General features: G+C 46.2%; 1 protein-coding gene and 1 long non-coding RNA gene across 2 annotated transcripts; both read right to left on the bottom strand.

Annotated features, from left to right (window-relative positions):
- Positions 1-499: 499 nt before the first annotated feature.
- LOC127532298 (uncharacterized) lies at positions 500-1,354 on the bottom strand. Its single transcript, XR_007939669.1, has 4 exons — positions 1,223-1,354; positions 1,003-1,067; positions 730-905; positions 500-634 (listed from the first exon to the last, which is right to left on the bottom strand). It is a non-coding gene; the product is annotated as an uncharacterized LOC127532298 (long non-coding RNA).
- Positions 1,355-2,740: 1,386 nt separating this feature from the next.
- Positions 2,741-11,866, bottom strand: LOC127532495 (mucin-2-like; the record flags this gene model as incomplete). The annotated part of the gene is made up of 2 exons (XM_051944238.1): positions 2,741-3,298; positions 11,348-11,866. Coding segments are annotated over 2 exons (1,077 nt in total), but the record flags the coding sequence as incomplete, so codon positions are not given.
- Positions 11,867-12,198: the final 332 nt, after the last annotated feature.

Raw genomic sequence — 12,198 nt, 5'->3', positions numbered from 1 at the left:
AACTCTAACACAGGAGAGTTGGCCAAAATAAACTGGTGGCCACTCCCTACCCTTTATGTCTAAACAAGCTGATTGACAGACATGACAAAGGCTGACACTATCAGAATGTAAAAATTTTTTTATGACAGTTGAATGCAGGGGCCGATTGTCTGTGGCTTCTGATACCTCTTGCAGCCCTCTCAGAAATCATGCTGAGCTATCTTGAAGTCACTCTACTGACATGAAGCAGTTATACTAACAACAAAAAATACATGAAGCTTAAGTGAACAAATAGATAATTTAAGATATAAATGAATGATGACCTAAGAGCTCACAGGTCAGTTTGGTTTCTCAATGTTTATAAAACTGGTTTGCCAGAGACATAGAGGGGAGAAACCATGGTGACTAGTGCAAAGTATAACAGATAGACAGATAGAAAGATAGATAGATTCCAGACATTATTCAAATTGAAATCACCAAGTATGTTGCAGTTGATTTGTCAGAAGCCAAGACAGCAGCACCAGGAGGAATGTAGTGCTTAAGCTGATTTTGTGTTTTGTTGTGGCAGCAGTTGTAGGTGCAGTGGTCACAGGTGCGGCAGTTGTTGCATTGGCAATTGTAGGTGCAGTGGTCGTGGTATTATCAGTTACGGGTGCTGGTAAGGAAAAAGAAATTGAATAAATATGTGCATTTAAAAAAAAAAAAAATGTCCTTGTCAAACTGAGTGTGATTGCGTTTTCAAATACTTACAATCTTGTATCGATACTGCTGTACCATCTATTGTAATGTTGAAGTTATTGGTGGTGTTACTAACAGCGTCTACCAAGGTTTGACCAACAACTGCATTTGATGGGAGAGTTGTTGTGTTTCGTTGGAATACAACCCCCACATCTACTTCAGTTCTGTTCGTTCGTGCTGGAAGTAGACTGTGATGACATGAAAGCAAAGGAGGCAAATGTCAAATAATGTTAATACATAACTGTGATGAGAAAACAATTTTCCAAATAGTAATTTTTTTTTTACCGGAATTGAACAATAAAGACGCGAACAATGAGGACACCAAATCGTCCACGATAGATGAAAAGCAACTGCAAGAAAAGAAAGAAAATGTCACCGTATGAGACGATGCGAAGAAACACAGTTTAAATTACATCAAACAAAACTTTCTCAAGATAAAATGATTGCTCTAGTTAAAAATTCTGACAAACAAGGAAAAATGCAATGAGTCTAAAATTGCACTCACTGTGGGTATAAGACGTCCTCGAACGTCCATGGAAGCGCTGCTGGAAGGGTCGTTGAGATCAGCTGAAAATGGGGTATCACTTAAGACACATCGGACGACATAAGTCGGTTCAGCAGCTGCAGTTGTTGAGGGTGCAACTGTTGTTGTTGTTGTTGTTGTTGTAGGAGTTGTGGTTGTTGTTGGAGCACCTGTGGATGTTGTTGGAGCAGTTGTGGTTGTTGTTGGTGCAGTTGTGGATGTTGTTGGAAACGTTGTGGTTGTTGTTGGTGCAGTTGTGGTTGTTAAAGCAGTTGTGGTTGTTGCTGTAGCTGCTGTTGTTGGTGCAGCTGCTGATGTTGTTGGAAAAGTTGTGGTTGTTGGGACACCTGTTGTTGTTGGACCAACTGTAGTTCCTGGAGGAGCGGTGGGTGTTGATGAAGGAACTGTTGGAGCAGTTGTGGTTGTTGTTGGTGCAGTTGTGGTTGTTGTTGGTGCAGTTGTGGTTGTTTGTTGAACAGTTGTAGTTGTGATTGGAGCAGTTGTCGTAGTTGGAGCACTTGTGGTCATTATTGGAGCACTTGTGGTTGTTGTTGGTGCCATTGTGGTTGTTGTAGGAACAGTTGTGGTTGTTGTTGGAGCCGTTGTGGTTGTTGTTGGAGGACTTGTGGTCATTATTGGAGCAGTTGTGGTTAATGTTGGTGCTGTTGTTGGAACAGTTGTGGTTGTTGGTGGTGCAGTTGTGGATGTTGTTGGAGGAGTTGTGGTTGTTGTTGGAGCAGTTGTGATTGTTGTTGGAGCAGTTGTAGCTGTTGTTGGAGCAGTTGTGGTCGTTGTTGGAGCAGTTGGAGTCGTTGTTGGAGCACTTGTTGTTGGAGCAGCTGCTGTTGTTAGTGGTGCAGTTGTCGTTGTTATTGGAGCACTTGTAGTTGTTGTTGGGGGACTTGTGGTCGTTGGTGCAGTTGTGGTTGTGGTTTGAACAGTTGTGGTTGTTGTTGGAGCACTTGTGGTTGTTGCTGGAACAGTTGTGGTTGTTGTTGGAACAGTTGTGGATGTTGTTGTTGGAGCACGTGGTGTTGTTGGAGCAGTTGTAGTTGTTGCTGGTGCACTCGTCGTTGTTGTTGGAGCAGTTGTGCTTGTTGTTGGTGCAGTTGTGGTTGTTGTTGGAACAGTTGTGGTTGTTGTGGGTGCAGTTGTGGTTGTTGTTGGAACAGTTGTCGTTGTTGTTGGTGCAGTTGTGCTTCTTGTTGGAGCACTTGTGGTTGTATTTGGAACAGTTGTAGTTGTGATTGGAGCAGTTGTTGTTGGAGCACTTGTGGTTGTTGTTGGAGCATTTGTTGTTGTTTGAGCAATTGTGGATGTTGTTGGAGCAGTTGTCGTCGTTGGAGCACTTGTGGTCATTATTGGAGAACTTGTGGTTGTTGTTGGTGCCGTTGTGATTGTTGTTGGAACAGTTGTGGTTGTTGGTGGTGTAGTTGTGGATGTTGTTGGAGGAGTTGTGGTTGTTGTTGGAGCACTTGTGGTCGTTGTTGGAGCAGTTGTGGTTGATGGTGGTGCAGTTGTGGTTTGAACAGTTGTAGTTGTGATTGGAAAAGCTGTGGTTGTTGGAGCAGTTGTGGTCGTTGTTGGAGCAGTTGTGGTTGTAGTTGGAGCAGTTGTGGTTGTTGTTGGAGCACTTGTGGTTGTGGTTGGAACAGTTGTAGTTGTGACTGGAGCAGATGCCGTTGTTGGAGCACTTGTGGTCGTTGTTGGAGCAGTTGTGGATGTTGTTGGAGCAGTTGTGGTTGTTGTTGGTGCAGTTGTAGTTGTTGTTGTTGCACTGGTGGTTGTTGTTGGTGCAGTTGTGGTTGTTGTTTGAGCAGTTGTGGTTGTTGTTGGTGCAGTTGTGGTTGTTGTTGGAGCACTTGTGGTCATTGTTGGAGAACTTGTGGTCGTTGTTGGTACAGTTGTGGTTGTTGTTGGAGCACTTGTGGTCGTTGTTGGAGCACTTGTGGTCGTTGTTGGAGCACTTGTGGTTGTTGTTGGAGCAGTTGGTGTTGTTGTTGGTGCAGTTGTGGTTGTTGTTGGAGCAGTTGTGGTTGTTGTTGGTGCAGTTGTGGTTGTTGTTGGAGCAGTTGTGGTTGTTGGTGGTACAGTTGTGGTTGTTGTTGGAGCAGTTGTGGTTGATGCAGTTGTGGTCGTTGTTGGAGCACTTGTGGTCGTTGTTGGAGCACTTGTGGTTGTTGTTGGAGCACTTGTGGTTGTGGTTGGAACAGTTGTAGTTGTGACTGGAGCAGATGCCGTTGTTGGAGCACTTGTGGTCGTTGTTGGAGCAGTTGTGGATGTTGTTGGAGCAGTTGTGGTTGTTGTTGGTGCAGTTGTAGTTGTTGTTGTTGCACTGGTGGTTGTTGTTGGTGCAGTTGTGGTTGTTGTTTGAGCAGTTGTGGTTGTTGTTGGTGCAGTTGTGGATGTTGTTGGAGGAGTTGTGGTTGTTGTTGGAGCAGTTGTGATTGTTGTTGGAGCAGTTGTAGCTGTTGTTGGAGCAGTTGTGGTCGTTGTTGGAGCAGTTGGAGTCGTTGTTGGAGCACTTGTTGTTGGAGCAGCTGCTGTTGTTAGTGGTGCAGTTGTCGTTGTTATTGGAGCACTTGTAGTTGTTGTTGGGGGACTTGTGGTCGTTGGTGCAGTTGTGGTTGTGGTTTGAACAGTTGTGGTTGTTGTTGGAGCACTTGTGGTTGTTGCTGGAACAGTTGTGGTTGTTGTTGGAACAGTTGTGGATGTTGTTGTTGGAGCACGTGGTGTTGTTGGAGCAGTTGTAGTTGTTGCTGGTGCACTCGTCGTTGTTGTTGGAGCAGTTGTGCTTGTTGTTGGTGCAGTTGTGGTTGTTGTTGGAACAGTTGTGGTTGTTGTGGGTGCAGTTGTGGTTGTTGTTGGAACAGTTGTCGTTGTTGTTGGTGCAGTTGTGCTTCTTGTTGGAGCACTTGTGGTTGTATTTGGAACAGTTGTAGTTGTGATTGGAGCAGTTGTTGTTGGAGCACTTGTGGTTGTTGTTGGAGCATTTGTTGTTGTTTGAGCAATTGTGGATGTTGTTGGAGCAGTTGTCGTCGTTGGAGCACTTGTGGTCATTATTGGAGAACTTGTGGTTGTTGTTGGTGCCGTTGTGATTGTTGTTGGAACAGTTGTGGTTGTTGGTGGTGTAGTTGTGGATGTTGTTGGAGGAGTTGTGGTTGTTGTTGGAGCACTTGTGGTCGTTGTTGGAGCAGTTGTGGTTGATGGTGGTGCAGTTGTGGTTTGAACAGTTGTAGTTGTGATTGGAAAAGCTGTGGTTGTTGGAGCAGTTGTGGTCGTTGTTGGAGCAGTTGTGGTTGTAGTTGGAGCAGTTGTGGTTGTTGTTGGAGCACTTGTGGTTGTGGTTGGAACAGTTGTAGTTGTGACTGGAGCAGATGCCGTTGTTGGAGCACTTGTGGTCGTTGTTGGAGCAGTTGTGGATGTTGTTGGAGCAGTTGTGGTTGTTGTTGGTGCAGTTGTAGTTGTTGTTGTTGCACTGGTGGTTGTTGTTGGTGCAGTTGTGGTTGTTGTTTGAGCAGTTGTGGTTGTTGTTGGTGCAGTTGTGGTTGTTGTTGGAGCACTTGTGGTCATTGTTGGAGAACTTGTGGTCGTTGTTGGTACAGTTGTGGTTGTTGTTGGAGCACTTGTGGTCGTTGTTGGAGCACTTGTGGTCGTTGTTGGAGCACTTGTGGTTGTTGTTGGAGCAGTTGGTGTTGTTGTTGGTGCAGTTGTGGTTGTTGTTGGAGCAGTTGTGGTTGTTGTTGGTGCAGTTGTGGTTGTTGTTGGAGCAGTTGTGGTTGTTGGTGGTACAGTTGTGGTTGTTGTTGGAGCAGTTGTGGTTGATGCAGTTGTGGTCGTTGTTGGAGCACTTGTGGTCGTTGTTGGAGCACTTGTGGTCGTTGTTGGTGCACTTGTGGTTGTTGTTGGAGTACTTGTGGTCGTTGTTGGAGCACTTGTGGTCATTGTTGGAGCACTTGTGGTTGTTGTTGGTGCAGTTGTGGTTGTTGTTGGTGCAGTTGTGGTCGTTGTTGCAGCACTTGTGGTTGTTGTTGGTCCAGTTGTGGTTGTTGTTGGAACAATTGTGGTTGTTGTTGGAGCACTTGTGGTTGTTGTTGGAGCACTTGTGGTTGTTGTTGGTGCAGTTGTGGTTGTTGTTGGTGCAGTTGTGGTCGTTGTCGCAGCACTTGTGGTTGTTGTTGGTCCAGTTGTGGTTGTTGTTGGTGCAATTGTGGTTGTTGTTGGAGCACTTGTGGTTGTTGTTGGAGCACTTGTGGATGTTGTTGGTGAACTTGTGGTTGTTGTTGGAACATTTGTGGTTGTAGTTGACGCACTTGTGGTAGTTGTTGGTGCAGTTGTGGTTGTGGTTGGAACAGTTGTAGTTGTGATTGCAGCAGTTGTCGTTGTTGGAGCACTTGTGGATGTTGTTGGAGCAGTTGTGGTTGTTGTTGGTGCAGTTGTTGTTGGTGCAGTTGTGGTTGTTGTTGGGACAGTTGTGGTTGTTGGTGCACTTGTGGTTGTTGTTGGAACAGTTGTGGTTGTTGTTGGTGCAGTTGTGGTTGTTGTTAGAGCACTTGTGGTTGTAGTTGGAGCAGTTGTGGTTGTTGTTGGTGCAGTTGTGGTTGTCGGTGGAAAAGTTGTAGTTGTGATTGGAGCAGTTGTTGTTGTTGGAGCACTTGTGGTTGTTGTTGGAGCACTTGTGGTTGTTGTTGGAGCACTTGTGGTTGTTGTTGGTGCAGTTGTGGTTGTTGTTGGTGCAGTTGTGGTCGTTATTGCAGCACTTGTGGTTGTTGTTGGTCCAGTTGTGGTTGTTGTTGGTGCAGTTGTGGTTGTTGTTGGAGCACTTGTGGTTGTTGTTGGAGCACTTGTGGATGTTGTTGGTGAACTTGTGGTTGTTGTTGGAACATTTGTGGTTGTAGTTGACGCACTTGTGGTAGTTGTTGGTGCAGTTGTGGTTGTGGTTGGAACAGTTGTAGTTGTGATTGGAGCAGTTGTCGTTGTTGGAGCAATTGTGGATGTTGTTGGAACAGTTGTGGTTGTTGTTGGTGCAGTTGTTGGTGCAGTTGTGGTTGTTGTTGGGACAGTTGTGGTTGTTGTTGGTGCACTTGTGGTTGTTGTTGGAGCACTTGTGGTTGTGGTTGGAACAGTTGTAGTTGTGATTGGAGCAGTTGTCGTTGGAGCTCTTGTGGTTGTTGTTGGTGCACTTGTGTTTGTTGTTGGAACAGTTGTGGTTGTTGTTGGAGCAGTTGTGGTTGTTGTTGTAGCAGTTGTGGTTGTGGTTGGAACAGTTACCGTTGTTGCAGCACTTGTTGTCATTGTTGGAGCAGTTGTTGTTGTTGGAGCACTTGTGGATGTTGTTGGAGCACTTATGATTGTTGTTGGTGCAGTTGTGGTTGTTGTTTGAGCAGTTGTGGTTGTTGTTGGTGCAGTTGTGGTTGTTGTTGGAGCACTTGTGGTCGTTGTTGGAGCACTTGTGGTCGTTGTTGGTACAGTTGTGGTTGTTGTTGGAGCACTTGTGGTCGTTGTTGGAGCACTTGTGGTCGTTGTTGGAGCACTTGTGGTTGTTGTTGGAGCAGTTGGTGTTGTTGTTGGTGCAGTTGTGGTTGTTGTTGGAGCACTTGTGGTTGTTGTTGGAGCACTTGTGGTTGTTGGTGGTACAGTTGTGGTTGTTGTTGGAGCAGTTGTGGTTGTTGTTGATGCAGTTGTGGTTGTTGTTGGAGCAGTTGTGGTTGTTGTTGGTGCAGTTGTGGTTGTTGTTGGTGCAGTTGTGGTTGTTGTTGGAGCACTTGTGGTTGTTGGTGGTACAGTTGTGGTTGTGGTTGGAGCAGTTGTGGTTGTTGTTGATGCAGTTGTGGTCGTTGTTGGAGCACTTGTGGTCGTTGTTGGAGCACTTGTGGTCGTTGTTGGTGCACTTGTGGTTGTTGTTGGAGTACTTGTGGTCGTTGTTGGAGCACTTGTGGTCATTGTTGGAGCACTTGTGGTTGTTGTTGGTGCAGTTGTGGTTGTTGTTGGAACAATTGTGGTTGTTGTTGGAGCACTTGTGGTTGTTGCTGGTGCAGTTGTGGTTGTTGTTGGTGCAGTTGTGGTCGTTGTTGCAGCACTTGTGGTTGTTGTTGGTCCAGTTGTGGTTGTTGTTGGTGCAGTTGTTGGTGCAGTTGTGGTTGTTGTTGGGACAGTTGTGGTTGTTGTTGGTGCACTTGTGGTTGTTGTTGGAGCACTTGTGGTCGTTGTTGGAGCACTTGTGGTCGTTGTTGGAGCACTTGTGGTTGTTGTTGGAGCAGTTGGTGTTGTTGTTGGAGCACTTGTGGTTGTTGTTGGAGCACTTGTGGATGTTGTTGGTGCACTTGTGATTGTTGTTCGAACATTTGTGGTTGTAGTTGACATACTTGTGGTAGTTGTTGGTGCAGTTGTGGTTGTGGTTGGAACAGTTGTAGTTGTGATTGGAGCAGTTGTCGTTGTTGGAGCACTTGTTGTCGTTGGAACAGTTGTTGTTGTTGGAGCACTTGTGGATGTTGTTGGAGCAGTTGTGGTTGTTGTTGGTGCAGTTGTTGTTGGTGCAGTTGTGGTTGTTGTTGGGACAGTTGTGGTTGTTGTTGGTGCACTTGTGGTTGTTGTTGGAACAGTTGTGGTTGTTGTTGGTGCAGTTCTGGTTGTTGTTAGAGCACTTGTGGTTGTAGTTGGAGCAGTTGTGGTTGTTGTTGGTGCAGTTGTGGTTGTCGGTGGAACAGTTGTAGTTGTGATTGGAGCAGTTGTTGTTGTTGGAGCACTTGTGGTTGTTCTTGGAGCAGTTGTTGTATTTGGAACAGTTGTGGTGGTAGTTAGAGCAGTTGTGGTTCTTGTTGGTGCAGTTTTGGTTGTGGGTGGAACAGTTGTAATTGTGATTGGAGCACTTGTGGTTGTTGTTGGTGCAGTTGTGGTTGTTGTTGGAGCAGTTGTGGTTGTTGTTGGAGCAGGTGTGGTTGTGGTTGGAACAGTGGTAGTTGCGATTAGAGCAGTTGCCGTTGGTGCACTTGTGGTCATTGTTGGAGCAGTTGGTGTTGTTGTTGGTGAAGTTGTGGTTGTTTTTGGAGCAGTTGTGGTTGTTGTTGGAGCAGTTGTGGTTGTTGTTGGAGCAGTTGTGGTTTTGGTTGGAACAGTTGTAGTTGTGATTGGAGCAGTTGTGGTTGTTGTTGTTGCACTGGTGGTTGTTGTTGGTGCAGTTGTGGTTGTTGTTGGAGCACTTGTGGTCGTTGTTGGAGCACTTGTGGTCGTTGTTGGTGCACTTGTGGTTGTTGTTGGAGCAGTTGGTGTTGTTGTTGGTGCAGTTGTGGTTGTTGTTGGAGCAGTTGTGGTTGTTGTTGGTGCAGTTGTGGTTGTTGTTGGAGCACTTGTGGTTGTTGGTGGTACAGTTGTGGTTGTTGTTGGAGCACTTGTGGTTGTTGTTGATGCAGTTGTGGTCGTTGTTGGAGCACTTGTGGTCGTTGTTGGAGCACTTGTGGTCGTTGTTGGTGCACTTGTGGTTGTTGTTGAAGTACTTGTGGTCGTTGTTGGAGCACTTGTGGTCATTGTTGGAGCACTTGTGGTTGTTGTTGGTGCACTTGTCGTTGTTGTTGGTCCAGTTGTGGTTGTTGTTGGAACAATTGTGGTTGTTGTTGGAGCACTTGTGGTTGTTGTTGGAGCACTTGTGGTTGTTGTTGGTGCAGTTGTGGTTGTTGTTGGTGCAGTTGTGGTCGTTGTTGCAGCACTTGTGGTTGTTGTTGGTCCAGTTGTGGTTGTTGTTGGTGCAGTTGTGGTTGCTGTTGGAGCACTTGTGGTTGTTGTTGGAGCACTTTTGGATGTTGTTGGTGAAGTTGTGGTTGTTGTTGGAACATTTGTGTTTGTAGTTGACGCACTTGTGGTAGTTGTTGGTGCAGTTGTGGTTGTGGTTGGAACAGTTGTAGTTGTGATTGGAGCAGTTGTCGTTGTTGGAGCACTTGTGGATGTTGTTGGAGCAGTTGTGGTTGTTGTTGGTGCAGTTGTTGTTGGTGCAGTTGTGGTTGTTGTTGGGACAGTTGTGGTTGTTGTTGGTGCACTTGTGGTTGTTGCTGGAACAGTTGTGGTTGTTGTTGGTGCAGTTGTGGTTGTTGTTAGAGCACTTGTGGTTGTAGTTGGAGCAGTTGTGGTTGTTGTTGGTGCAGTTGTGGTTGTTGTTGGAACAGTTGTAGTTGTGATTGGAGCAGTTGTTGTTGTTGGAGCACTTGTGGTTGTTGTTGGAGCACTTGTGGTTGTTGTTGGAGCACTTGTGGTTGTTGTTGGTGCAGTTGTGGTTGTTGTTGGAGCAGTTGTGGTCGTTGTTGCAGCACTTGTGGTTGTTGTTGGTCCAGTTGTGGTTGTTGTTGGTGCAGTTGTGGTTGTTGTTGGAGCACTTGTGGTTGTTGTTGGAGCACTTGTGGATGTTGTTGGTGAACTTGTGGTTGTTGTTGGAACATTTGTGGTTGCAGTTGACGCACTTGTGGTAGTTGTTGGTGCAGTTGTGGTTGTGGTTGGAACAGTTGTAGTTTTGATTGGAGCAGTTGTCGTTGTTGGAGCACTTGTGGATGTTGTTGGAGCAGTTGTGGTTGTTGTTGGTGCAGTTGTTGTTGGTGCAGTTGTGGTTGTTGTTGGGACAGTTGTGGTTGTTGTTGGTTCACTTGTGGTTGTTGTTGGAACAGTTGTGGTTCTTGTTGGTGCAGTTGTGGTTGTTGTTAGAGCACTTGTGGTTGTAGTTGGAGTAGTTGTGGTCGTTGTTGGAGCAGTTGGTGTTGTTGGTGCAGTTGTGGTTGTTGTAGGTGCAGTTGTGGTTGTTGTTGGAGCAGTTGTGGTTGTTGTTGGAGCAGGTGTGGTTGTGGTTGGAACAGTGGTAGTTGCGATTGGAGCAGTTGCCGTTGGTGCACTTGTGGTCATTGTTGGAGCAGTTGGTGTTGTTGTTGGTGCAGTTGTGGTTGTTGTTGGAGCAGTTGTGGTTGTTGTTGGAGCAGTTGTGGTTGTGGTTGGAACAGTTGTAGTTGTGATTGGAGCAGTTGTCGTTGGAGCAGTTGTGGTTGTTGTTGGTGCACTTGTGCTTGTTGTTGGAACAGTTGTGGTTGTTGTTGGAGCAGTTGTGGTTGTTGTTGGAACAGTTGTGGTTGGAACAGTTGTAGTTGCGATTGGAGCAGTTGCCGTTGTTGGAGCACTTGTTGTCATTGTTGGAGCAGTTGTTGTTGTTGGAACACTTGTGGATGTTGTTGGAGCACTTATGGTTGTTGTTGGTGCAGTTGTGGTTGTTGTTTGAGCAGTTGTGGTTGTTGTTGTCACAGTTGTGGTTGTTGTTGGAGCACTTGTGGTCGTTGTTGGAGCACTTGTGGTCATTGTTGCTACAGTTGTGGTTGTTGTTGGAGCAGTTGGTGTTGTTGTTGGTGCAGTTGTGGTTGTTGTTGGAGCAGTTGTGGTTGTTGTTGGAGCACTTGTGGTTGTTGGTGGTACAGTTCTGGTTGTTGTTGGAGCAGTTGTGGTTGTTGTTGATGCAGTTGTGGTCGTTGTTGAAGCACTTGTGGTCGTTGTTGGAGCACTTGTGGTCGTTGTTGGTGCACTTGTGGTTGTTGTTGGAGTACTTGTGGTCGTTGTTGGAGCACTTGTGGTCATTGTTGGAGCACTTGTGGTTGTTGTTGGTGCAGTTGTGGTTGTTGTTGGAACAATTGTGGTTGTTGTTTGAGCACTTGTGGTTGTTGTTGGAGCACTTGTGGTTGTTGTTGGTGCAGTTGTGGTTGTTGTTGGTGCAGTTGCCGTTGTTGGAGCACTTGTTGTCATTGTTGGAGCAGTTGTTGTTGTTGGAGCACTTGTGGATGTTGTTGGAGCACTTATGGTTGTTGTTGGTGCAGTTGTGGTTGTTGTTTGAGCAGTTGTGGTTGTTGTTGGTGCAGTTGTGGTTGTGGTTGGAACAGTTGTAGTTGTGACTGGAGCAGTTGCCGTTGTTGGAGCACTTGTGGTCGTTGTTTGAGCAGTTGTGGATGTTGTTGGAGCAGTTGTGGTTGTTGTTGGAGCACTTATGGTTGTTGTTGTTGCAGTTGTGGTTGTTGTTTGAGCAGTTGTGGTTGTTGTTTGTGCAGTTGTGGTTGTGGTTGGAACAGTTGTAGTTGTGACTGGAGCAGTTGCCGTTGTTGGAGCACTTGTGGTCGTTGTTGGAGCAGTTGTGGATGTTGTTGGAGCAGTTGTGGTTGTTCTTGGTACAGTTGTGGTTGTTGTTGTTGCACCGGTGGTTGTTGTTGGTGCAGTTGTGGTTGTTGTTGGAGCACTTGTGGTCGTTGTTGGAGCACTTGTGGTCGTTGTTGGAGCACTTGTGGTCGTTGTTGGTGCACTTGTGGTTGTTGTTGGTGCAGTTGTGGTTGTTGTTGGAGCACTTGTGGTCGTTGTTGGAGATCTTGTGGTTATTGTTGGAGGAGTTGGTGTTGTTGTTGGTGCAGTTGTGGTTGTTGTAGGTGCAGTTGTGGTTGTTGTTGGAGCAGTTGTGGTTGTTGTTGGAGCAGGTGTGGTTGAGGTTGGAACAGTGGTAGTTGCGATTAGAGCAGTTGCCGTTGGTGCACTTGTGGTCGTTGTTGGAGCAGTTGGTGTTGTTGTTGGTGCAGTTGTGGTTGTTGTTGGAGCAGTTGTGGTTGTTGTTGGAGCAGTTGTGGTTGTGGTTGGAACAGTTGTAGTTGTGATTGGAGCAGTTGTCGTTGGAGCACTTTTGGTTGTTGTTGGTGCACTTGTGGTTGTTGTTGGAACAGTTGTGGTTGTGGTTGGAACAGTTGTAGTTGCGAATGGAGCACTTACCGTTGTTGGAGCACTTGTTGTCATTGTTGGAGCAGTTGTTGTTGTTGGAGCACTTGTGGATGTTGTTGGAGCACTTATGGTTGTTGTTGGTGCAGTTGTGGTTGTTGTTTGAGCAGTTGTGGTTGTTGTTGGTGCAGTTGTGGTTGTTGTTGGAGCACTTGTGGTCATTGTTGGAGAACTTGTGGTCGTTGTTG

The sequence above is a fragment of the Acanthochromis polyacanthus genome, chromosome 23 (genome assembly GCF_021347895.1).
Source record: "Acanthochromis polyacanthus isolate Apoly-LR-REF ecotype Palm Island chromosome 23, KAUST_Apoly_ChrSc, whole genome shotgun sequence".
In the NCBI taxonomy this organism is placed as follows: Eukaryota; Metazoa; Chordata; class Actinopteri; family Pomacentridae; genus Acanthochromis; species Acanthochromis polyacanthus.
The sequence above is the reverse complement of the archived record's forward strand: the minus strand, read 5'-3'. Positions and strand labels throughout refer to the sequence as shown.